A 23,769-nucleotide genomic window follows, 5' to 3' on the forward strand; every position below is an offset into this window, starting at 1 on the left:
GGTGTAGTATTGGACAACTACACATTTTTCAGTGCAGTAACTTGTAATTACTACACAGAAGCGTCTCTATAGAGTAAGAGAAAGATAAAGTTGAATCGAACGAATATTGGAGTCTCTGAGGAAGGTCCCAAATGTGACTGAAACGTCGGACAAGATTAAACAGCAGCATTTGTATTTGTATTTAAATTGTTGATTCAGTATTATCATGAATTTGATGTTAACTAAATAAATGAAAATGAATGAATTTGTATTTTGTAGAGACTGAAAAGTTCATTTTACATTACATTCCATCACAGTTGGAATCAAAAACCTCCACAATTTAATCAATAATTTTATAATGACTAAACATACGTCTGTCGATTATACGATTATATTTTGAAACAACTGTTCAACACCCATCTGCATCAGTTAGCTGAGGACAGAGATTCTTTTATTGGAACAGAATGTAATGATTCCTGGTGATATTTGGAAATTTGAGGCAGTTTTGGAAACTATGTCCAAAAACATCTCGGAACATTTCATTTTACATATCTTTATGTTGGGTTTTACAGAAGTTTTTGGTATTTATAGCTACTGTTGCCTCTAGGAGACCTATCTGCATTCAATCTGAATCATGGAATAGTCGTACAATTTTGCAATACCTAATAAAATTGCTTTACGTATTTAGGTTTTCAACTGAACGCTAAGATCGAAAACTTGCATAAATTTGGATAAAAGTTTTTCCTACAATTAATCGTTTTTTATATTTTAGACAAAACATAAAAAACGATTAATTCAGTAACATATGTTGAAAACGATGTATAATCAACGGTGTAGCATTGATTATACGTCGTTTTCAAAATTTGTTACTGAATTTTTCATCTATTTAGGGACAAACGTCTTGAAATCCCGCTTCAACAGTGCATCAGAACTTCAGACGCAAAAATCTCAAGAAGCTTCAAACAACAATGCATTTTATTATTCTGTTCTTGTTCACTTGTATTAAGCTTAATATAAGAAGATCAGGTGCGCTAGTTTTGTTAACGAACAGATTTGTGCCCTCGAAATCGCGAGTAGGTGCCAAAGTCGGCCATTGTGGGGGCCATTTTGGGATTCTTACAAGTCTGTCCTTAAATAATTTGTCAAAATTTTGAGGGATTGCAGTATTGGGAATGCTTATTTTTTTAAAAGACATCAGAATGATTTAATATTTGGCTTGAATATTTTCAACAACAATAATATAAAAAAAATAATTGAAAACAAATTAAACTTTGGTTATTTTAATGAACAAAACAGTTGCGTAATTGAAAAAATACGGATAATACACAGGATTTAAGAAAATGTAAATGTATTTCTCCAAAATGTTGTTTTTGGGGGCCCACTTTATAGGGTTTTCCCCGGGCCTCCCGAAGTCTAAATCCGGCACTGCTCACAGCTCATTTTAGAAGCTGAACCTGAGAATATGGTATATGAAAAACTTGTGCGGCTAGACCAGTTCTGCAAGAAAGTCACGAAAAAACCGCTATTTTTCTAATATTTAAGGTAAATGTCACGGGCTACCTTTGAAAAATGCCAAATGATATTCACCGTGAATATCATTGGCATTTTTCCAAGGTAGTCCGTGACATTTACCTTAAATATTTGAAAAATACCGATTTTTTCGTGACTTTCTTGCAGAGCTGGTCTAGCCGCACAAGTTTTTCATATACCATATTCTCAGGTTCAGCTTCTAAAATGAGCTGTAGGTGATTGAATTTAGATATGACGAAATGATTTTTTAGCACTTGTCCGGGCCGGACCTTTCACGTGGATATTTCAAATTGTACTGGGGTCAGGGAGGTGCCAAAGCATAGCGAAGCACGAATACTTGCACAAATCGTGGATGGAGTTGCAAAGATGTCGTCAACTGAACACTCAGTAATTAGTATCGGATCGTAGAAGTTTCTGAAATACTGTGTTTTAATTATTCCCATCCCACCAGTGTTTTGGCAGAATGGAAGATCTAAAGATGCGACTAAATATAAGAACTAGCTAATTGCTTCATATATTAACTTTCGCAAACTTCGAAATCCTAGGATGTCCCAGACACTCAGAGAAAGAAAAATGCTGTTTATGTTGACTCTTTTTTACAGTATAGATGATATTCCTAAGAAATATATCAAAAAACATGACCAAATTTTATCGTAGCTAATATTTAATGATTTGATATTTCTGAAAATTACTCGGAGGCAGCTACCAGAACTAGCGTTTTTAGCCGCTTATCGTTTTCTACTCCTCTGCGTTTATCTCTTGTGTCCAAATTGTCATCGGTCCAAATCCCACAAAAACATGTAACTGAACTCCTGATCTTTTTCCGTTAGTTAGGTATACCATCTATAAGATACACAAAAGTACGTCAAGTCGGTCAGTTGATTGCGATAAAATTTAAAAATTATAAAGATTGTTTGTCAGCTATTATATCTTCATCCCTACAAAAACTAAGAAAAATATTCAAATTCGTTCAATACGACCGATAGGACAGGTCCTACTTAGATAAACCATGTAATTGTCTCCCGCGTAGCCTAGAAATGTCAACCTAGACATACACAAGTAACGTTGTTAACCCTCGAGCGATCGCGCTGTTGTATTTTGTACTAACACGTTGAAAAAATCTCGCTTTTTGTACTCAGCATTTGCGTGGTGCTGATGCAGGTAGTCAACCGCGCGAGTTACAGAAGCCAGAAGGTTAAGCAAAAAGCAATCAGTTTATGTCCAAAATGTCAAGTCGAACGCATTGACGTCAACAATGCGTTTAAGTATTGTTCGCACGTTAGCTTTGAATCTTTGAATCTTTCCTTCCCACTGTTTCTTCTTCGATTGATTTTACTAGCTTTATTTAAAGAAAATATGACTAAGTATCATTGTAATTGTTTGAAAAGGGACTATGACAATAATAAATTACTAATCAAAATCAACCGAAAATGTGGGAAAGAAAGCTCAAACATCATTTTGAAGTCTTCTGGCTGTAAAAGGTTCCAAAACCAGTCACAAACCCTATAATACTTTTACCAGGATTTGTAAGGATCATCAAAACCTTCTCAAACCCAACCGACTTGAAACTATTGCTTGGGAATATTATTATTATTTATTTCTTGTAGAGATTTCATCTAGAGGTTCATCTCTTCGCTTGGGAATAGAATCTATTGAGCCCCGGCGGTCCCTCCGTGTTTATCGAGCATGTCTGATGAATATGTCAAAACATATGACCATCTATACTCCATCTGCAACAGTCAGTTCGTGATGAACCGTTGAAGGCGCATTAAAGTGTTTAAAAGGTGATATGCTTCACTAAAGAACACTACATTACAATAATCAAAATGAAACACTTTTTCTTTCATACCGTCAACCCCTGCAAACTTGGCCAGGGAGTTTCTGGTAGATTTGTTTTTAGAACAATAAAGCACAACTGCTATGTTTCAACTGATTTGGCCACTCTAGAACATCTGGCACAAGTCCCATCGGCGCCTCTTTGGGGACACTTCTGGTTTCCAATTGAAGCATGCCGTGCAACGTATCAATCTCTATGATTTTCAGAGAATATGACATGGTTTTGATTTTTTTTCCTTTACTCGAGAATAGGAAGCTAAGCTAAGGACCAGAGCTGCACAATATCAGTCATGTAGGCCGATTAGTATCAAGACGACAGTGACAGTGAACGACTTGATATTGACTCACACTCAGAGAACTATCATTGCAACTAAAATGATATTTTGCCGATTCTAACCAAATCTCAAAGTTTTCAATGCCTAAATTGTAATGCTTGTTATTTTGTATCACACATTAGGGGTACTCACTAAACAAATTAAATTGCTGCGTAAGCCATGATTTTCTGCTTTTTTGAATTGTTTCATGATTTTGCGAATGAATGGCATCAAATCAAAGATTGTCTTGGTGATTGCAACGTTTAATCAGTTTACGCTGTTTAGTGAATCCCCCTATTGAAATATTATCACGGAAAGTGTTAATTACGATTTTGAAACGAATTTTTAAGATAGCCTATCAGTAAATAATATCTGACACATTCTACCGTGACGTTACAACGTTTTGACGCCTTTTTGATCAAATTTTCCACTATAACTCGTAAATACGACGGTAAACCTCAAATATTTTTGCATATTCGGATTCCCTGTAAAATTTGCAATAAATATGATCTGTTGAACAGTTTTAATTTGAAAAATGTGTGCAAAATATCAACAGCTTGACGTTACAACGTTGTATTGCTACGCTACCCATTATCATTTTGAACCAGCTTTTCCAATGAACACTACAGTGGGGACCCGATTTTGTCAGCCCCCGATTATGTCTACCCCCGATTTTGTCTACCCCCGATTTTGTCAGCTTTTTGACCCGATTTTGTCAGCCTTTTTTGAAGTAAAAAATAAATTTGTATTTCATTCAGAATTTTAATTTTATAACACTAGTTTACAGCATTTTTGAACTCGGTAAGCTGATGATCATTTTTGGTGTAGAATCATGCCCTGAGTTCGGAAACGCGAAGGAAAAAAATTACAGTAGAGCGGAATTTTTTTCGACTTTTCATACAAGGTTGATGGTTTGAAATCGATTTTTGTTCTATTTTTAAGCAACGTCGCTCACTTGACACATTTCATTCTCCGTAATAAATGCTCCGATTGAGCTGAATTTTTTACTGTAACTCACCTACATATGATATGTCAAATTAACTTTGAGAACGAATTTTTAGATTGTTTTTTCTTATTGAAAAAAATACATTTCTTCATATATTTTTGGAAATTTGGCTAAAATTTAAGGAGATCAACCCTAAAACTCGCCAATATCTTGAATTTCATCAATCTGACGCAAAACCTGCATTCAGATGATCGAATGGTATTGTATTCAGCTTTTAATTTATGGAAAAAGATTTGAAATTGGTTGAACAAAACGCCAGATATTTGAATTTTGGAAAATTTCATATTTTTAAAAGTTGTAAAACTCAATATTGAGCTAAAACTCAAAAACTGCTCTACTTGAAATTTTTTGAAGCACGGTTTCGAAGTCAGTGCTAAATTATGCTTCAAAAATTTTGGTCGTTGACAGAAGTTCACGACTTTCGTTTTATTTTGTAAACTAGTGTAATCATTATTAATGCAGCTGATGTCTTTAGGCGCCATAGAAAAAATAACGCAATGAACAAAACTCGTGTAACTTTTGAAAACGGCCAAACTTGTTTTGCAAACTACCACATAGAGGCAATTTTTGCACCAAACCCTCGCCAATGTTTTGGACCAATATTGTTTTAAATTGCTGAAAGATTCCAGCTCTCTCTCTTCTTGGCGTAACGTTCCAACTAGGACACAGCCTGCTCCTCAGCTTATTTTACAAGAACTCTTAATATTTTTAACTGAGGTCCCCCACAGCCAATGTTTATTTTACATTTGTACATATATCGTGTGGTAGTCATGAAGATATTTTATACACAAGGTGGTTAAGGAAAAGTCGATTATGAAATGGATTCTGAGCTAATCGGGAATCAAACTCCACACCCTCAACATGGTTTTGCACGTGCAATCAGCGCTTACCACATCGGCTATATGGGCTTAAAGACTATTCTTCTGAATTTCCTCAGGAACAGAACAAACAATAAACGCAGCCTGTTGTTGTGATTACAAGTCAATCCATTTACTTCTTTCCGGCATCTCTGGGTTTCCTCTAGGTTTACTTGTTTAGATTGATTCAGATAGACTAATATTTGAAAAAGGCGCAACAACCATTTCGAATTTTTGCTTTTCCCTTCCTTCCCAAGCAGGAATGAATAACTGTCACATAACTGGAGCATACCAAAGTCAGGTATCATACAAGGACAAGGTATTGATCGGTTATCCAGGTATTGAAAATAACTTATTTTGGTATTTTGTAGGTATTGATAGCATACCTCAACGAGGTATTGGTTTGGTGTTGAGGACTGCTTGAGGTAATTATTCAATTATGGAAAAATCACTATTTATATGGAAAAATAGCCGATTATTACTTAGGTATTGCCATACCTGAAGTCATTATTCATGCGTTATGCAAAGAATACTCACCAGTTATTGTTTTAGGTATTTTACCTCTTATGCAGGGCTACTTAATACCTCATTCAGGTTGTAGGTATTTGGTTTTCCATACCTGAGTTAGGTATTCTTCAACTATTTTCTCCTGCTCGGGTTACGAGCACATGGCCCATTTTTCATGTAATCTCTTACCAGTAACAGATAGAGCAGACTGCCCTCTATCTGATAACGGAATAAATTTGCAATTGAAATACGCCTAGACGGGGTGGGAGCAGTTGAAAATGCAATGGTTGTTCCGCCCTTTTTACATGTTGGTCTAGATTTATTATGAGATTTGTATTGTAGATTTCCTGCTTGGATTGCTTCAAAAATTGCTGTCAGAATTGTATTGATTAGAAACCCTTAAGAAATACGAGATGGGATTCCTCAAAAAAATCTTGCTGTGATTCCTTCAAGAACTTTTGCGTGGTTTCTTGTAAGATTTTTTGCTGGTATTTCTCCAAGAATTCCGCCGGAAGTTTTTAAAGGAATTGTTCCGGGAATTTTTTAACGATTCATTAAGGTGTGTCTCTTTAAGATTTTTTCAGGCATTCCTCCTGTGATTTTTCCAGAAGCTTTTCTCATTTTTTAAATAAGCTAGGATTCCTACAAAAGTTTTGCTGATATTCTTACAGCATTTTTTTTTCAGAAATTTTTTACATGAACTCCAACAGCGATGTATCTAGGGGTTTCTCCAAGGATTTCTCCAAAAATTCCTTCTACATTTACTACGTAGATTTATCCAGGGATTTTCCTAGCGATTCTTTCGACAATTCTCAGCGACATCCTGCTGACAATTCTCCATACATATCTGTTTGGATAGTCCATGAACTTCTGCTGGAGTTCCTCCAAGAAATTTTCTGGAAATTTCTATAAGAACCTTTTCAGATATTTCCCTAAGAATTGTTCATGCATTCTTCCTATGATACCCCCAGGTTGATTAACTCCTGTTGAGATTCCTTCAAAAATTCTCCTCTAGTTATGTATTCAGAGTATTTTGTAGATATTTCTGAAATAATTCCTATATGAATTACTGCGTGCATTAGTCCATGAATAAATTTACGGAAGGCACAAATTTTCCAAATGGAAGAGAACGTGCCCCGGGAGCCAACCTACTGATGAATAAATCTTGCGATTTTCCTAGGGATTTTTTCAAGAATTCCTTTTAGGGTTCCTTCAGGGATCCTTCTAGGAATTTCGAAAAATGTTCCTCTATTAATGCCTTCAATTATTACTCATACAAGAATTCCTCTAGAGATTTCACTATGATTCCTCTGTTAGATTTCCCAATTGGGCATCCTCTATGGATTTCCCGGAGGTCCCGCTTGAGATTTTTCCAGGGTTACCTCTTGGTATTTCTTTACGAAAAGCCCTTGGCATTGCTTCTGAAATTCCGTTAGAAAATTTTGTTTTAAATTCTTCTGGAATTCATGCTAGACTTTAACAATTCATTTTTGCTATGGTTTCTCCTTCAACTGCTCCTAATATTTCCCCAGTACGTTTTTACAGGAATTCCTCCATGGATTTCTCAAGGAGATTTCTTGAAAGATTGCAATAGGGATTCTTTCAATGATTTTTCAGAAAATGCTAAATAAATGCCTCTAGAGATTTCTACGGAGATTGCAGTAAGGATTCTTTCAGAAATTACTTAACTGATTTATCCGGAGCTCCCTTAAAGCTTTTTCAGAAACTACTTACGGGATCCCTCCGGGAATGTCTTGAGGGTTACGTTTCGTATATCCTTGTGTAGTTTCTCTAAGAATTTACCCGAACATTTCTTCAAAGATTTCTCCAGAGATTCTTTGGAGATTAGGCTCTGGAAATTAAAGTGGAAAGGCAGCGGAAACGTAGCCAATTCGGACAGTTTGAGTGTCTATACTTGTCACTCAGATGTTGGTTCATTTTCATTCGTTGACAGCTAAAGTTAGATGTTATGATTTAAACTGTGCTAACCAGTGTCAACTGTCTTATGTAGACCACAATTGCTATAAGCTAGGAGAAGGCTGTGTTCCAGTAGGGATGTTATGACAAGAAGAAAAAGAAATAGAAGATTTAATAGTTTTGCTGTAAAAAAGCACTGAATGTTAACTTTGCCAAATACCATTTTTTTCTGTGCCCTTAACACTCTTTAGATTTTTTTCACCACAAAAGGTTCGTTCAAATATTACGTAACGCAATTTTTTGGCAAATTTAGACCCTATCCGCTATCCCTCCACCGCGTAACTATTTTTGAAAGAGAAATTTTAAAATTTTGTGTGAAGCGTAACACAGCGCTGGGCTCCCCCCCTCCTTATTGGCGTTACATAATATTTGAACGAACCCAAAGCAGACCCTCCACACCTATCTCCGTCTCTGACGTGCTCAGAACAATTTTTCATGAATAAAAAAATGATTTTAAAAAATGTCCCGATTTTGTCAGGTACCCGATTTTGTCAGCCCAAAATGCTACCAGGGGCTGACAAAATCGGGTCCTTACTGTATACGTTTAACTGACCATATTTACTGAAAATTTTACAAGGAATCCAAATATGCAAATATATTTGAGGTTTACCGTCAAATTTATGAGTTATAGTAGAAAATCTAACCGATAAGGCGTCAAAACGTTGTAACGTCACGGTAGAAAGTGTCATCTACTCATCATCGCTGTCAGTCCACACAGAAAAAAAAATCATGTTAAATTCAGCGAAAAATCATGCACATAAAGGGAATGTTAGAGTTAGTGCATATTTACATGAGATGTCATGTAAAATTACGTTACTTTCGTGTAAATTTCCGCTAATAGTCGCGTAACCGGTTGGTGTCCATGATGGTTTACGCGATGGTTGGCGGAAATTTACACGATGGTAATGTAATTTTACATTATATCTCATGTAAAAGTGCACTAACTCTAGCATTCCCTTTATGTGCATGATTTCTCGCAGAATTTTAATTACATATTTTTTTCTGTGCAGTTGTGATGAAAAAAGAAAAATGACGGTGACTCAACAGAGTACGCGCTAACTTGGATGACAAACAAAACATCAGTTTTTGGATGTTAGCATGTGACGTCGTTTTTCTAATCACGAGATTTAGGCAGTTCCGAAGTGTAACAAATCTATTACTATATCGACATGCCCTTTTACACCACCCATCTCTGCTAGACTTATGACCTAGTTTCACACATGCTTCAGAGGTAACTTCCTGTCAATAACATAACAAGTTAACATGATTTGGTTTGCCTAATATTCCATCGTATGACGTAATTGAAAAAGAACTTACTTGTCTGGTAGTCCGCTTAGCACTTCCGTGAGTACTTCTGGAGCTTTATTCGTTCCTTGCGGTAATGTTTTGGCCATTTCTTCAACATCTTTTTCTTCAGGTAACTTTTCTTCCTCGGAATCGACCTGTAAAATGTTGATGAGATTGAAACACTCCATGTTAATTAATCAGCAATATAGGTTGGGGGTGATTGAAATTGAATACATATATAACAATACAGACGCCATGCGACCAATTTACATCAATTTGCGTTCACTGCGTGATTGTCTCAACCACGTATAAACAATGAGCAATTGCACAAGGTTCCTCTCAATTTGCGGGGGACGCTACTTCAAAGCCGGGCAAAACAGAGCATTCGTTCAGTAGACTTTGCTCTCAATCACGCCGTCGTCAATGACATATGGTGCAGAACCGCTGAGATGAGTACGCATGCGATTTGAGAACGAATCATCGGATGATTTGGTCTGACGAGAAACAAAACGCTGGCGCTGTTCATTTACGTAGGTCTTGTAGAGTTGAAAAAAGAAACGAAAAAATATCATCAACTAAAATGCAATGCAAATATTTTTTATTTTTTTCCCATGTTATACATAAGCTAGTGCACCTAATGAATAAATTTTTTTTGCGAAATTGGATGACTATTTGAGAAATAAGAGAAAAATCATTGGAAACATAGGATTGATTCATGTATAATTGAAAGTAATTTGCACAGATTCATAGAATTTTTAAAGTAATATTGCTGGCAAGATATTTTTATTCAATCCCTATCTGACCATAACCTAAGATACATCAATCGAATAGTTTGATATTTTTATTTTGTAGCATCACAAAGCGTGTTAGCGTGAATAAACCAGTTGAAAAACGAGGGAATTCCATCATGAATACCTTGCACTCCAAGTCGGGCATGCATCAGATGGCTGAAAGACCGGCCGGTGTTTTTATCAACATTATCATCTGGTGGTCTGATTAACACTCGACGTGCTAAACAAAGTATGGTCCACATCAACAACGGTTGACTAACTGGTATAGGTGACGTGCCTAAGCTCACCCATCAGACCATACGTGGGGATTGATAAGAGAACGGCGGCGCGGGTTGCCACTCCGCATTGCACATGCTACATGTGACGTACATAACAATGGCCAAGTGATTTGAGCGCCAAAGCATTGTTTATTAACTTTTATATTGATGCTCGATGCTGATGAAACAACTACAAACGTGTTAAATTTGTCATTTATTCTTAGGAAATAAAATTGCTGTTCGAAGAAACAAGAAAAATTCGTGATATCGTAAAATCAGCAATATTCAACAAAATGATTCATTCATTTTGTAAGGTTACCACCCGGTCGCTGGAATAGTGCTGAAACATTAGAATTTGGATAGGACAGGACATGGACATAATCCTGCTGAAGAAACTTGCCAGACGTGCCTGGATGAGATGACACCCAAGCTAGCAAGTTTGAAAATGGGTTTCTATTATACTTGCTATTATACGCTCCATGTAAGCTGTTGAATTGTCAATTTCTCAGTTATTTCCATTAGATTTGAGGTCTCCAGTTAGCCTAGCGGTTAAGTCTGAATCAAGGTTGTTAACCGATAAATTATCGACAGTTAACTCATCGCAAACTCGATAACGATAAAGGTTGCTCGATAATCTCTCGATAACGATAATCAAACGATAAATCAACGCGAAGATCAACGTACCTTCGATAATTTTGCGATAACTCTAGTTACCCTAGTAACGGCATCAACAGCGGTTCAGATCGCGAAATTTTTCGGAGACGTTATCGAGTCGATAATTTTCACAGTTGACTGTATCGCTGATGACGTTTCCGCCTGAAGCCGTTATCGTTATTGACGATAAACGACAACAGACGTTAACTTTATCGCCGATAACGATAATTTATCGATTAACAACCTTGTTCTGAATGTTCAATGGACATCATAAGATCAGTCGGGGCCATCCAAACTATTATGATGTTTAATATCTAGCATCTACAGCAATTGAAGTTTTGTTTTGGCTATACATATAGAGTTAGGTTGCATAATCTATTATACTTACTAGACCTCACAGAATACAACTAGAAACTGTTGGATAAACAGTGAGCGCCCCTTATAAACTGGCAACACTGCCACGATGAGCATTGCAGAAGTGTATGTTATTTGTTTTTATGTTATACCTCTTTAGTCAATAAGTAAACCTTCCGAGCGAAACACCAAATATACGATAGTCCTAAGTAACATCGCGCGTAGACTTTTCTTTTGCGATCGTGTAATCTTTCTTTATTTCGGAGGTCGGCCAACAGGTAATGGGTCCAGTTGCGCGGCGCGAGTGAGAAGAAATTGCAGCGAATCGAAAAGAAATTAGAGAATATTTCTGTTGCTTGCTGGTGGTGTATTATCGTTCGGCGGCAGAATGGCGGAGGCGAAGATCCAGTTCGAGCGGCTCAACAATTTCAACTGGGCGAGTTGGAAGTTTCGTATGGAGCTGCTGCTGGTGCAGAGTGATTTATTAGAAATCGTGAAGGAGCAAAAACCGACCGACGTTCCTGTGGGATGGCTGGCGAACTATCTCTATAGATGACTCATGATATGCAAGGCGATTACAGATTACAGTTTATAGCTTAGTATGAAAATAACTATTGTTACTATCAAGAACTGAACTTCAGGAACTATCTCTATAGATGAATTCGTGTTCGGGATACAGAAAACAATCAATACGTGCGTATAGCTCGAAATTGATAATCATCTTCTGTTGAAACTACACGGTGTAAAATAAATCTATCGCGGTCACGTTATAGATTATAGTTAAATATCCATCAGTGAAGTGGAGTTAATGCTAAAATTGTGGTTTTAGAGTGAAACTCATATTTAACCGATGGTGTAAATATCACGCGGTGCGCCGCTAAAGACAATAAATTTACCTACACACACGCCGTCGCTATTGTGAAAGCAGAGTGATATACCCCGAGTGATAAGTGATACCAAAAAGTGATCGGAAAAGACATCAACAATTTAAACGGTGGAGTGATTAGTGCTCCGGACACATGTCCGGCTCATCGCCTGGCTCCTTCGGGGGCACAATAGGTACGGTACGGCGAAGTAATATGCCTGAGTGGATGCTCGGTCCAGATGATCTGGGTCAAGTAATGGTACTTGTTCTGCGTCGGAAGAATGATCAACAAGGAAATCAAGATGTCCCATTGCCGAACTCCTTCATAGTGGGTACCACGATTGAATTGAAAATTGGCGCAAAGGAAGCACGCACAATCAATGCGTCCCGTGAAGGACGAGGAACAAGGTACCTTCTCCGTACCAGCTCGAAAGTCATCTACGAGAAGCTAACGAAAATAACGCATCTAACAGACGGTACTGAAATCGAAATCGTCCCTCACCCGACCCTCAACACAGCCCAAGGAATAGTATACGACGCAGAAACAGTAAACATGGAAGAAACGGTGATGCTTGAATACCTTAAGGCACAGGGTATACAGGCAGTTCGGAGAATCAAAAAGCGGGTAAACGGTGCTCTAAAAAATACTCCATTGGTAGTACTTTCTTTCCATGGCACAATTGTACCAGACCATGTGTTCTTCGGATTGGAGAGAATGAAGGTTCGCGTGTATTACCCTACGCCGATGATGTGCTTTAATTGTGGTTTTTATGGACACTCAAAAAAGGCTTGTCTCCAACCCGAAATCTGCTTACGCTGCTCTACATCGCATGAAGTCCCCGAGGGAGAACAATGCTCCAACCTTCCGCATTGTCTTCACTGTCAAGCTGGACATCAAGTAACATCCCGCGATTGCCCAAAGTATAAGGAGGAAGAAACAATTGTCCGACTAAAAGTTGACAAAAATATATCGTTCATTGAAGCGAGACGCATTTATGCGGAAGAAAAAAAGCAGGGCACGATCGCTGAAGTGGTTCAGGAACAAATTCAGAAACAATTAGCCGCTAAAGACCAGGTAATAGCCGCTCTTCAAAGGCAAGTAGCTATGCTCACAAAAGAACTTGCAGAATTGAAGCACTCACTGGGACCCGCCAGACGCAGTCAACCGTCACCTTCGTCTCACGAACAAAGTGTATCTGAATTCAAAAAACCCGCAGCAAAAGCCACGATGACCACACCCGTTAAACGAAGCATGCCAGCACAAAACGATCGACTCTCTCGAAAGGACCAACCCTACTCCTCACAATCAACTTCTCAACAAGATCGTCATCAACACCGGCAAGAACATGGTATGCAAACCCGCAGCCGAAGCAACAAACGGCAAATGGAAATATCGCCTACCGAAAGTAACAACCATCGTGGTAAACGCATATCAACACCGTCAGAAACGATCAGCACATCCATCGACATAGAGAATAATAATGGACCAGGAACCCTGTGAGAACACGCACTGGAACGCACATAAAGACCACGCAATGAAAATGGATATGAAAACGGACGAACGACGAACACCCCCTCACAACGTTATTCTTGACAATTGCGACTATATGGACTACGATTCTGAACATCCAGCTTCAACTGCAGCAGAACATCAACAAACTCGGATGCCGTTACTTCCAGCGATAACTGCAGACGAATACGATAGAATACACAATCTTACCAGTATACCAACCACCAGCAAAACACTCTGCTTTCAACACTATGATTCGCCAAGTGCGAGGCTTCCCACGTCGACCCTGACCAGGGATGTCCCGGAACAACCCGATGAGCCTCTGGCGGCAGTCGACTTGGGCTGCCCGCTTTATCGGGCAAGTATTTTATTACACTATCCATCAAAGCAACAATCAAATTCCACCCAACTTTTTACAAACCCAGGACGTAAATCCTACGGCACCAAAAGCAATAGCATCAACGAAATCTACAATGTACCTCGACGAGGGGAAGACGAGTATGCAGAAACCTGCTGCCTCTCAACACACGGAGTGGAAGGTTGGGAGAAAACAGAAGCGTCAACACCAACAACCAACAATCCTTGCACCAACTCAGCATCCAACGTATTACCAGCACCTCATGAATCTGAATCGCCACGAGCGAGGCCTCCCACGTCGACCCTGACCAGGGATGTCCCGGAGAAATCCGATGAGCCCCTGGTGGCAGTCGACGTGGGCTGCCCGCACTCCCGGGCAAGTATCAAACTTCTTTCGCTCAATAAACAGTCAAATACCGGTCTCCTTTCAACTTATACAGAACCTAAACCGCCGATCAATACAAGTGAAAACAAATATATCAGATCTCCACTACTACAAAGGAACAAATCCAGCCCACTGCCGCTCCTCGGAATTCGTGCCAGAATAGACACCACATCCAAACAGGTATCAACCCCAACACGAAGTCTTGACGTCAACTTACCAACAGATCCTCGATTCTCCGATTCGCCATGCGCGAGGCCTCCCACGTCGACCCTGACCATGGATGTCCCGGAGCACTCCTCCGATGAGCCCCTGGCGGCAGTCGGCGTGGGCTGCCCGTACCCCCGGGCAAGTATAATTACATCTCTCCCATCCAATGAATTGGCAAATTCCGCTCTCTTTTCCCTTGACTTAGGGCCAAATACAAATACTGAATCAATGGACCTTCGCCGCCATTCTCCAGGACAGCGTTCACCATCAGAAACCTCGACAGATACCGACAGATGCCCCATCGGCTTACAGACCACCTCGTCTCTGGCAATTCAATGGAATATCAGTGGTCTCCGTTCACACCTCAACGAACTACAACTCCTGATTGCTAAATATCAGCCTGTCGTCATCTGCCTTCAGGAGACAAATGCTGATAGTCGCAAATTAGGATCAACCGCTCTCGGGACAAACTACCAACTGCTGCTCGGCCATGGTTCCACCCACGGCAGACAAGGCGCAGGAATGGCCATCAAAACTGGAACGCCCTTCCAACAAATCCACATCCAAACAAAAATACAAGCGATCGCAGTTCAAATATTCGCACCAATAACTATGACGATCGCCTCAGTGTATCTTCCACCAAGGGACAAAAATGCTGGCCAACTGCTCGATGACTTATTTGGAGAACTCCCAAGACCCACGCTAGTACTAGGAGACCTGAACGCTCACCATTTCGCTTGGGGAAGCAGGATTAACAACCTAACATCGGAAGCAAAAAAACGAGGTGATCACATACTGGATCTAGTAGTACATTATGACATGGTCGTCCTTAATAACGGAACCCACACGCGAATTGACCCATCCTCTGGAGCATCACAGGCTCTCGATGTCTCCATTTGCTCAACGTCACATGCAGCGCAACTGCACTGGAGAACTCTGTCAGATTTCTCGGGTACTGACCACCTCCCTATCTTAATAGGCACGTCTGGCAATACAAATGAACCGAAGAACCGCCCTAAATGGATCTTCGATAAGGCTGATTGGAATTATTTTGAAGAAATAACAAGTGCAACTTTACACCCTAATGCTGCTTTAACTGTAGATGAATTCACGGAGAGGATTATTACCGCTGCAAACTCAAGTATTCCAAAAACTTCTGGTATTGTAGGAAGAAAATCGTGGAACGAGGAAATCAAAGCAGCTATCAAGAACAGACGTAAATGTCTCCGGGCTCTTCGTCGATTAAGTGATAATGATCCGAGGAAACCCGTGATGCTGAAGCAATTTCAAAAAGCTCGATCTGTCTGCCGTAAAACGATCAATGATTCAAAGCAGAAAAGTTGGGAAAAATTCGTGGAAAGTATCAACCCAAATACTCCTACAAGCCAAGTATGGAATAGTATCAACAGGTTGCAAGGTAAAAGGAAAAATATCACCATCACACTGAACCTAACAACAGGTCACACGAATGACGGAGAAAAAATAGCGAATGCACTGGCTGACGAATACCAACACAAATCGTCTAATGAAAACTACTCTGAGGAATTCAGGAAAAAACACAGGTCCGATAATTGCGCTACATTCAGGAATCAACGAACAAACCTACACAAGAACTACAACGTAGATTTCACAATTGAGGAGCTTATGTGGGCACTTGATCGATGCACTGGTAGTTCGACCGGTAACGACAACATCAGTTACATCCACCTGCAGCGACTTCCATTCTCTTCGAAAGTTACTCTTTTAGAACTATTCAATAGAGTGTGGGATAGTGGCAGCTTCCCAGCGCAATGGAAAGTTGGGACCATAATCCCTATCCCAAAGCCCGATGCAGACCGAAGCAAACCGGAGGGCTACAGGCCTATAACTCTCCTCAGCTGCGTGGGTAAGCTGTTTGAAAGAATGGTAAACCGTAGGCTCATCACCGAGTTGGAATCCACTGGAAAGCTATATCCTCGCCAGCATGGTTTCCGTGCTGGAAAAGGAGTTGATACACATTTCGCCAAGTTGGAATCTCTCATCTGCCTCGAAAACGACGAGCACGTGGAAATCGTATCTCTTGATATTTCAAAAGCATACGATACCACGTACCGACCGGAAATTCTACGGACCTTGACAGAATGGCGGATCTCTGGCCGGATGATGAATATAATCTCAAGCTTCCTTTGTGACAGGTACTTCCAAGTGGCAGCTAACGGCTCCGTATCTAGCTTACGAAAAGCCGAAAATGGAGTGCCACAGGGGTCGGTACTTTCTGTGACACTATTTCTCGTCGCAATGCAACCAATTTTCAAAATAATTCCAACTAACGCTGAAATTCTTCTCTACGCGGACGATGTCATATTGATAGTGAAAGGAAAAGACCACGGTACCATTCGTAGGATACTGAGGAAAGCCGTTTCAGCAGCTGTTCGCTGGGCAGCTAGTGTGGGTTTCTCTATAGCCCCGACAAAATCCAAATTGCTACACGCTTGCCTGATACCCCACCGGAAACGAGGCAGAGCCATTAAAATCGACCAAGCCATTATTCCAAGAGTACGGAGTCTTAAAGTTCTGGGAGTCATTGTTGACTCGAGACTCAACTTCCTAAAACACTTTGATTTTACGAAGAAAAGTTGCAGAAAGAAAATCAATGTACTGCGGATATTGGGCTACCGTCTTAAAAGAAGTAGCAGAGCAACGCTCTTGAAAATAGGATTCGCCTTAGTAATATCGAAGATATTCTTTGGTTTAGGACTAACGAGCACTAACATACAGGGGATAGACAAAATGATCGGGACAGGCAAAATTTTCACTTTTCAAAAAATGTTCAATTAGCTGTAACTTTTGGAAAAGTGCATCAAATATTCTCAATTTCTTACTGTAAGTTCTTCAACTAGTTGTGTATCAGTGGACAAAATTTGGAAAAGATTGGACTATTCTTCACGAAGTTATAAAGATTTTTGAAAAAGGTAAAATGATCCGATAGCAAACTTTGAGCTGTTATATCTCCGGATTCAATAAACCGATTGCAATGAAATTTTGACAATTCATGACTTATATAATGAACTCTGGAAAACATTTGACTTAACTTGAAATTCTCAACAAGCAAAAAAGTTACAGCGATTTTGTTTTTTTCACGATTTTTTAGTGAATTGGTCTATTTTTAATATGCATCCCATAACTTTTTCAACTTATTGGCGGCTATGTTGTTACTTTCCTTCAAAACGCATTTATATATAAGTCAATTAGAGGGAAACTAAATGAACTACAATTTGCATCTTGAATTTTGAAACGATGTTGATGTTTTGGATAATTTGGTGTTTCATTAGAAAAATAATCTAATCGTTATAATTTTCTTCCGTGTTGAAAATATTAAAATAAGTCAACGGTTTTTCATAGCTCATTATATAAATCATAAATGGTCAAAATTTCATTGCATTCGGTTCATTGAATCCGGAGATATAACAGCTCAAAGTTGGCTATCGGATAATTTTACCTTTTTCAAAAATCTTTATAACTTCGTGAAGAATAGTCCGATCTTTCCCAAATTTTGTCCACTGATACACAGTTGAAGAACTTACAGTAAAAATTTGAGAATATTTGATGCACTTTTCGAAAAGTTACAGCTAATTGAACATTTTTTGAAAAGTGAAAATTTTGCCTGTCCCGATCATTTTGTCTATCCCCTGTAGATGCAATGAAGCGAATCCTTGAACCTGTTTACAACGATGTGGTCCGACAATCCACTGGAGCTTTTCCAACAAGCCCTGTAATTTCAGTTATGGCAGAGGCAGGATGTCTTCCTTTCAACCTAGCACTAACCCAACGGCTTGGTAAAATGGCCATTCGGCTGCTTGAGAAAAATGCAGATGGAGCTGACAATCCTCTAATAAAAAGAGCAAGAGCTTTAGTATTGGAGATAACCGGGTGGCCTCTGCCAGGTGTGAGTAAGGTACTAAGGCTTACAGACAGAGCTTGGTTTAAACCACCTCCAAAAATCGATGACTACCTCAAACGAAAAATCCGAGCTGGCACTAGCAAAGAAATTGTACAACCCACGTTCAAAGAGTTTATCACTAGTCGCTACAGTACTCATGAGAAAATCTTCACAGACGGCTCCAAAGACAACGATAAAATCGGCGCAGGAGTAGTTATGGATAACGTACATCTTAGCTATCGATTGCCGGAAGAATGCAGTATTTTCTCGGCTGAAGCATTTACTCTGAAAGTTGCTGTATCCAACATTCAACCTGGTGAAAAAGTTGTCATATTGACAGACTCTGCTAGTTGTATTGATGCCCTAAAAGGAGGCCGCTCCAAACATCCATGGTTACAAGTGATTGAGAGAATGGTAGAGAAACACGACGTCACCTTTAGCTGGATCCCGGGTCACGCCGGCATAGTAGGCAACGAAATTGCAGACGAAGTTGCAAAGCAAGGAAGAAACAAACCACTGTTAGACATACCTATACCGGCAGAAGATGTAGCACGCTCATTGGGAAACAAAATCTGGGAAGTATGGAATGCAGAGTGGCACCGCAGCCACGTCCACCTTCGGCGAATCAAGCCAACACCTAGTAAATATCCGGACCGGAAAAGCCCCTCCGAACAACGTGTCCTTTCACGAATGCGGATTGGACACACACGAATAACCCACGCATACTTGATGAGCAATAACGGCACTCCACCGGTGTGCAACTTATGCGGAGTGCAGATCACGGTTCAACATTTGTTGGCGGAATGCAGAGGATTTCAGCAAAACAGGACAATTTGTGGAATCCCTGGATCGATTGGGGAAATACTAGCATATGATGCAAGAAAAGAAAGTGCAGTAATTAAGTTTTTAAAAGAATGTAATCTGTTTAACGAAATCTAGAATACCACTTGTTAGCTTGTATGATTACCTTATTCGACACGAATGCCACTCTAGTGGTAAAGTGTCTTTAATAAACTAATAATAATAATAATATCTCTATAGATGACTCATGATATGCAAGGCGATTACAGATTACAGTTTATAGCTTAGTATGAGAATAACTATTGTTACTATCAAGAACTGAACTTCAGGATAGTAACTTTTTTCCGACTCTCAATGTCTCAAAGGTTCATAATAATATATAGTTGGTAAGGTTGGTCAGTCACCGCGATTAATTATGAAACGTTACTCAATATGTCAGATATAGTTGGTGTTACGCGTGTAGACCTGAAGTTCTGAACTCCAAGATAGTTTGGCTGACCTGGAACATTACCATAGTGTCTCTAAATGACATTTGAAATATTCAATAGCTTCACGGATCACAGCCGATTATGCTATGCTACCGTCCACCCCCGTTAGTTTGACCGCATCTAATCTGAACACTTTTTAATTTGACCCCCGCTAATCTGCATATCGTTCAAACTAAAAATGGTTCAAACGTCATTCTGGTCTTGGAACGGGGTGAACCGGAACGCAGAATCAAAACAAAACAGCAAAAAGAGTTACCATCAGTGTGTTTTTCGATGCCAACAGGGTTACTAGAAGTTCAAATTGAAAAATGAACCTCAGTGGTTTGCATGAGGTGTCGTTCAAACCAACGGGGGTAAACGGTATTATTTATAGTGCAAACACATAAAGTTTCTATTGTAGATTTGAAGGACTTCATTATAGAGCAGTTTGGACAAACCTGAATGTCCCAAAGGTGTATAATGAACAAGTAGACTTCAGATTGGTCCAGCAACCACGGATAAATATGCAACGCTACTCTGTATAGCAGTCCTGAACTCCAAGGTAGTTTGGCTGACCTGAAATATCCCTGTAGCACAGACAAACAGACGTAACACTCTTCAAAACGGCTTGGCACATGCATTTAACGACCAATTCAAATTTCATTTGATTTGCGCGATCGATGCGCTAGTGTTCGATCGCTTTGACGTATGCCAGTGTACACGTTGCTGAATGATGCAAACGAAAATTACAAGCAATTTGTGCAAGTGTGCGTGTCAGCAAAACGTCAAATCGAAATTCATCATGGCCGACAGTGTCGCGCGCGGTTCAATTCAAGAGCTTCGCGGATCCTAGCAGATTATGCAATATTATTATTTATGGTGAAACCACAAAGTTATTCTTGTAGACTTCAGTATAACAGATATGGCCTGAAGTCCTGAACTCCAAGGTCATTTGGTTGACCTGGAATATCCCTGTAGTGTCTCTAGATGACATTTAAGATTTCAAGAGGTTCACGGATCCCAGTAGATTATGCAATATTATTATTTATGGCGAAAACACATAAAGTGATGCTTGTAGATTTGAAGATGTTTATTATAGAACAATTTGGACGATCCTGAATGCCCCAAAGATTTGTAATAAGCTAGTAGACTTCAGATCGCTCCAGTAACTGCGGTTGATTGTGCAACGTACTCAGTATAACACTCGCCTTTTGTTGGCGAGTGTAGACCTGGAGTTCTGAACTCCAAGGTAGTTTGGCTGACCTGGAATATCCCTGTAGTGTCTATAAATGACATTGTAGATGTCAACAGCTTCACGGATGCCAGTAGGTTATGCAATGCTATTATTTGTGGCGAAAATACATAAAATATTCTTGTAGATTTGAAGGACTTCACTATAGGACAGTTTGGAACACTTTGAACATTCCAGAATATAAAACACCTTTGGATATTCTATTCTTGGCAAAGGTTAAATGAATATATATAAAGGTAACCCACATCCAAGTTCAGCTTTTAGATCAAGTGGTATCACAGATAAAAATAATGAGATTTACACGTAATGTAAACTTCAGTTTAGTCATGTAAACTTAGTGTTATGATGCTTTACATGATATATCATGTAAATTTGTGTTATATGTCATGTAAACACACAGAGTCATGCTAAATTACATGACATATAATGGAAGATTACATTATATGTTATGACTTTTACATGATATGTCATGTAAACTTCTGTGATATCCCACGCTCCAATCATGTGCATCATATGTCGCAGAATTTTACACTCTTTTTTCGATCTGTGTCATACATCATGATATATGTCATTTATTTTGTTTTTCCAAATTTCATGATGTTCAGGATGTTCTCGGTTGATTTTTTTCGTAATAGAAAAGAAATTAAAAAATGTTCCAGGTTTTCAATCAAGCTCGAAATACAAATATGCTCATTTTTCCCTAATAGAGGACTCAATTTACAGCAACTTTGCTGAAGACAGTATTCTGTTTTATCGAATGGGTGAATTTATACAGCCGTTTCTATGTTGGGGTCATATATTACTCCTCCGGCTCCAAAGGGTTAAGGCAGGATGTTTAAGAAAGAAAGCTACATCTCCAAATGGCAGAGCTGCAAAGTTGTACTTTCTGGGACACCCTATAGAAATCAAAATTTATATAATTCCAAGGCGACAGCCAAAATTTCAGCTAAATCGGTTTACTAGAAACCGAGAACTATACCGTTAAACCTGGCCATTTTGTGTGATTTCATATGTCCGACACTATAGGAAACAAGTTGTAAGACTTCGAGGCCTAAGATGGGACTGACTAGCGATTTACGGCAGCATAGTCAATTAAACTGAGTAAACAGACATTATACAATTTGGAATCCCCGGAATATCCATCACCAAGGTTACGAAACATTCTTCAGAGCCGATTATATGAGTACACTAGACAAGGTTTCATTTATCGATTTGCCAGGCGGCGTCCCGGTGGAACCAAATCCAATTAGACAAATAGACACGCACAGGCCTTCGGTCGGACAGGCAATCTATCTATACGAACAAGTGTCGTTTTTGACGATGGTAAACGATATTATGTCTGATATCTTAATTTTTTTCTGTTTGCAAACTTATGCGAAGTAATCGTAGGTACCACATCATAACAGAGCTATGGTGAATGAACGGGAAAGACGATTTCAGGCGGACAGGCGCTGTTGATTCGCATCAGCTGCACAAGGGAAACCATTCCAGAGAAAGTGCCTAGCGACGGCTGAGTAATGGGAAGCAACGGGAGAGATACTGCGGAAAAATCGATAAATTTATCCCATTCCACAGGCCGACAATGTTGCATTAAATCCGATTTTGCATGGTTTAGCGAAAAAGATCGTACAGCGAACTTACATGATCAGAACTTTCAGCAGTGGTCGATTCCTGTGGCGCCTGTTTGCTAATGTCCTCCGGTTTAAGTTGAGACTCGCCCAACGAATCTCCCTCGCCAATGTTTCGCCTCCGAAGTTCCGCTTCTGTGCTCATTTTTTCACCTCAAACGAAGCGTTTCGACGCTATTTTACTGCAACTTCTGGGACCGTTTTCTCGGCAGTAATAACTTTTCCACTCCAATGCCCACACTAGACTTCCCAAGTAGAACACTGCACTTGACTTTTGCACGAAACACTAGGCCTATTTTCCAAGGCTTTCCACTACTAATCAATCACTGGCAGCCGCCTTCTGCGATCTAGAGAAAAAGTGATAACAAAATAAGATTATCTTCGACACCCGTCACTCAACAACACCTTGATTCACTTCACTTCAGAATAAAACTCAAATGACTGAATTTAGTAATAGAATTTGTTTTCAAGAAATGGGAGGAAAGGATAAAATAAGTAGTAAAATAAGGAAATAAATAATAAATTCCAAATTACAAAGTCTGCCTTCATTTATTTCACTTATTCAGCTTCGATGAACCTCACAATCACAGTCCAAATTCGCCTTGTTTACATTCGTTTGTAGAACGTAATCAACACCGAGAGAGCACTGAGCATCAACCAGCGCATCGCACAGACTGCTCGACCGACACAAGGTTCTTCGCGAGTTGCTTGGATAAATATTCAAGTTGTGCCACACGACCGACGACGCACGCACACTGACCTGTGCCCTCGGATGAGACAACAATTTTGTCCACTAATAGTCACTAACCGGATTTTTCAGAACATACCTCGGTGGATTACTACTTTTGTGTACTTAAAAGGTAGCCTAGTTCCTCGTGCTCTCGAATCTTTATTGAATGCACACGCGTCCACTCCACTACGTGGGAGATCTCTTCAGAGTACCGACCGATGGCTATGCCTGCACACTGAACACACAGTGGTCGCTTCCAAACTGGGATGATTTTGATTGGATTGGTTGGATTTGTAGAT

The 23,769-nt window shown here is 39.5% G+C and overlaps 1 protein-coding gene across 1 annotated transcript in view; it reads right to left on the reverse strand.

Annotated features, from left to right (window-relative positions):
* Positions 1–23,494, reverse strand: part of LOC109428639 (phosphatidate cytidylyltransferase, photoreceptor-specific) — a 49,781-nt gene extending 26,287 nt beyond the window's left edge. Inside the window, exons 1-3 of the mRNA XM_029880120.2 lie at positions 23,275–23,494; positions 22,754–23,087; positions 9,324–9,448 (exon numbers count right to left, since the gene is read on the reverse strand). Coding sequence (XP_029735980.1) covers positions 9,324–9,448; positions 22,754–22,885 — 257 coding nt within the window. The 5' untranslated portion in view covers positions 22,886–23,087; positions 23,275–23,494. The remainder of the gene's footprint in view (positions 1–9,323; positions 9,449–22,753; positions 23,088–23,274) is intronic.
* Positions 23,495–23,769: the final 275 nt, after the last annotated feature.

The sequence above is a fragment of the Aedes albopictus genome, chromosome 2, assembly GCF_035046485.1.
Source record: "Aedes albopictus strain Foshan chromosome 2, AalbF5, whole genome shotgun sequence".
In the NCBI taxonomy this organism is placed as follows: Eukaryota; Metazoa; Arthropoda; class Insecta; order Diptera; family Culicidae; genus Aedes; species Aedes albopictus.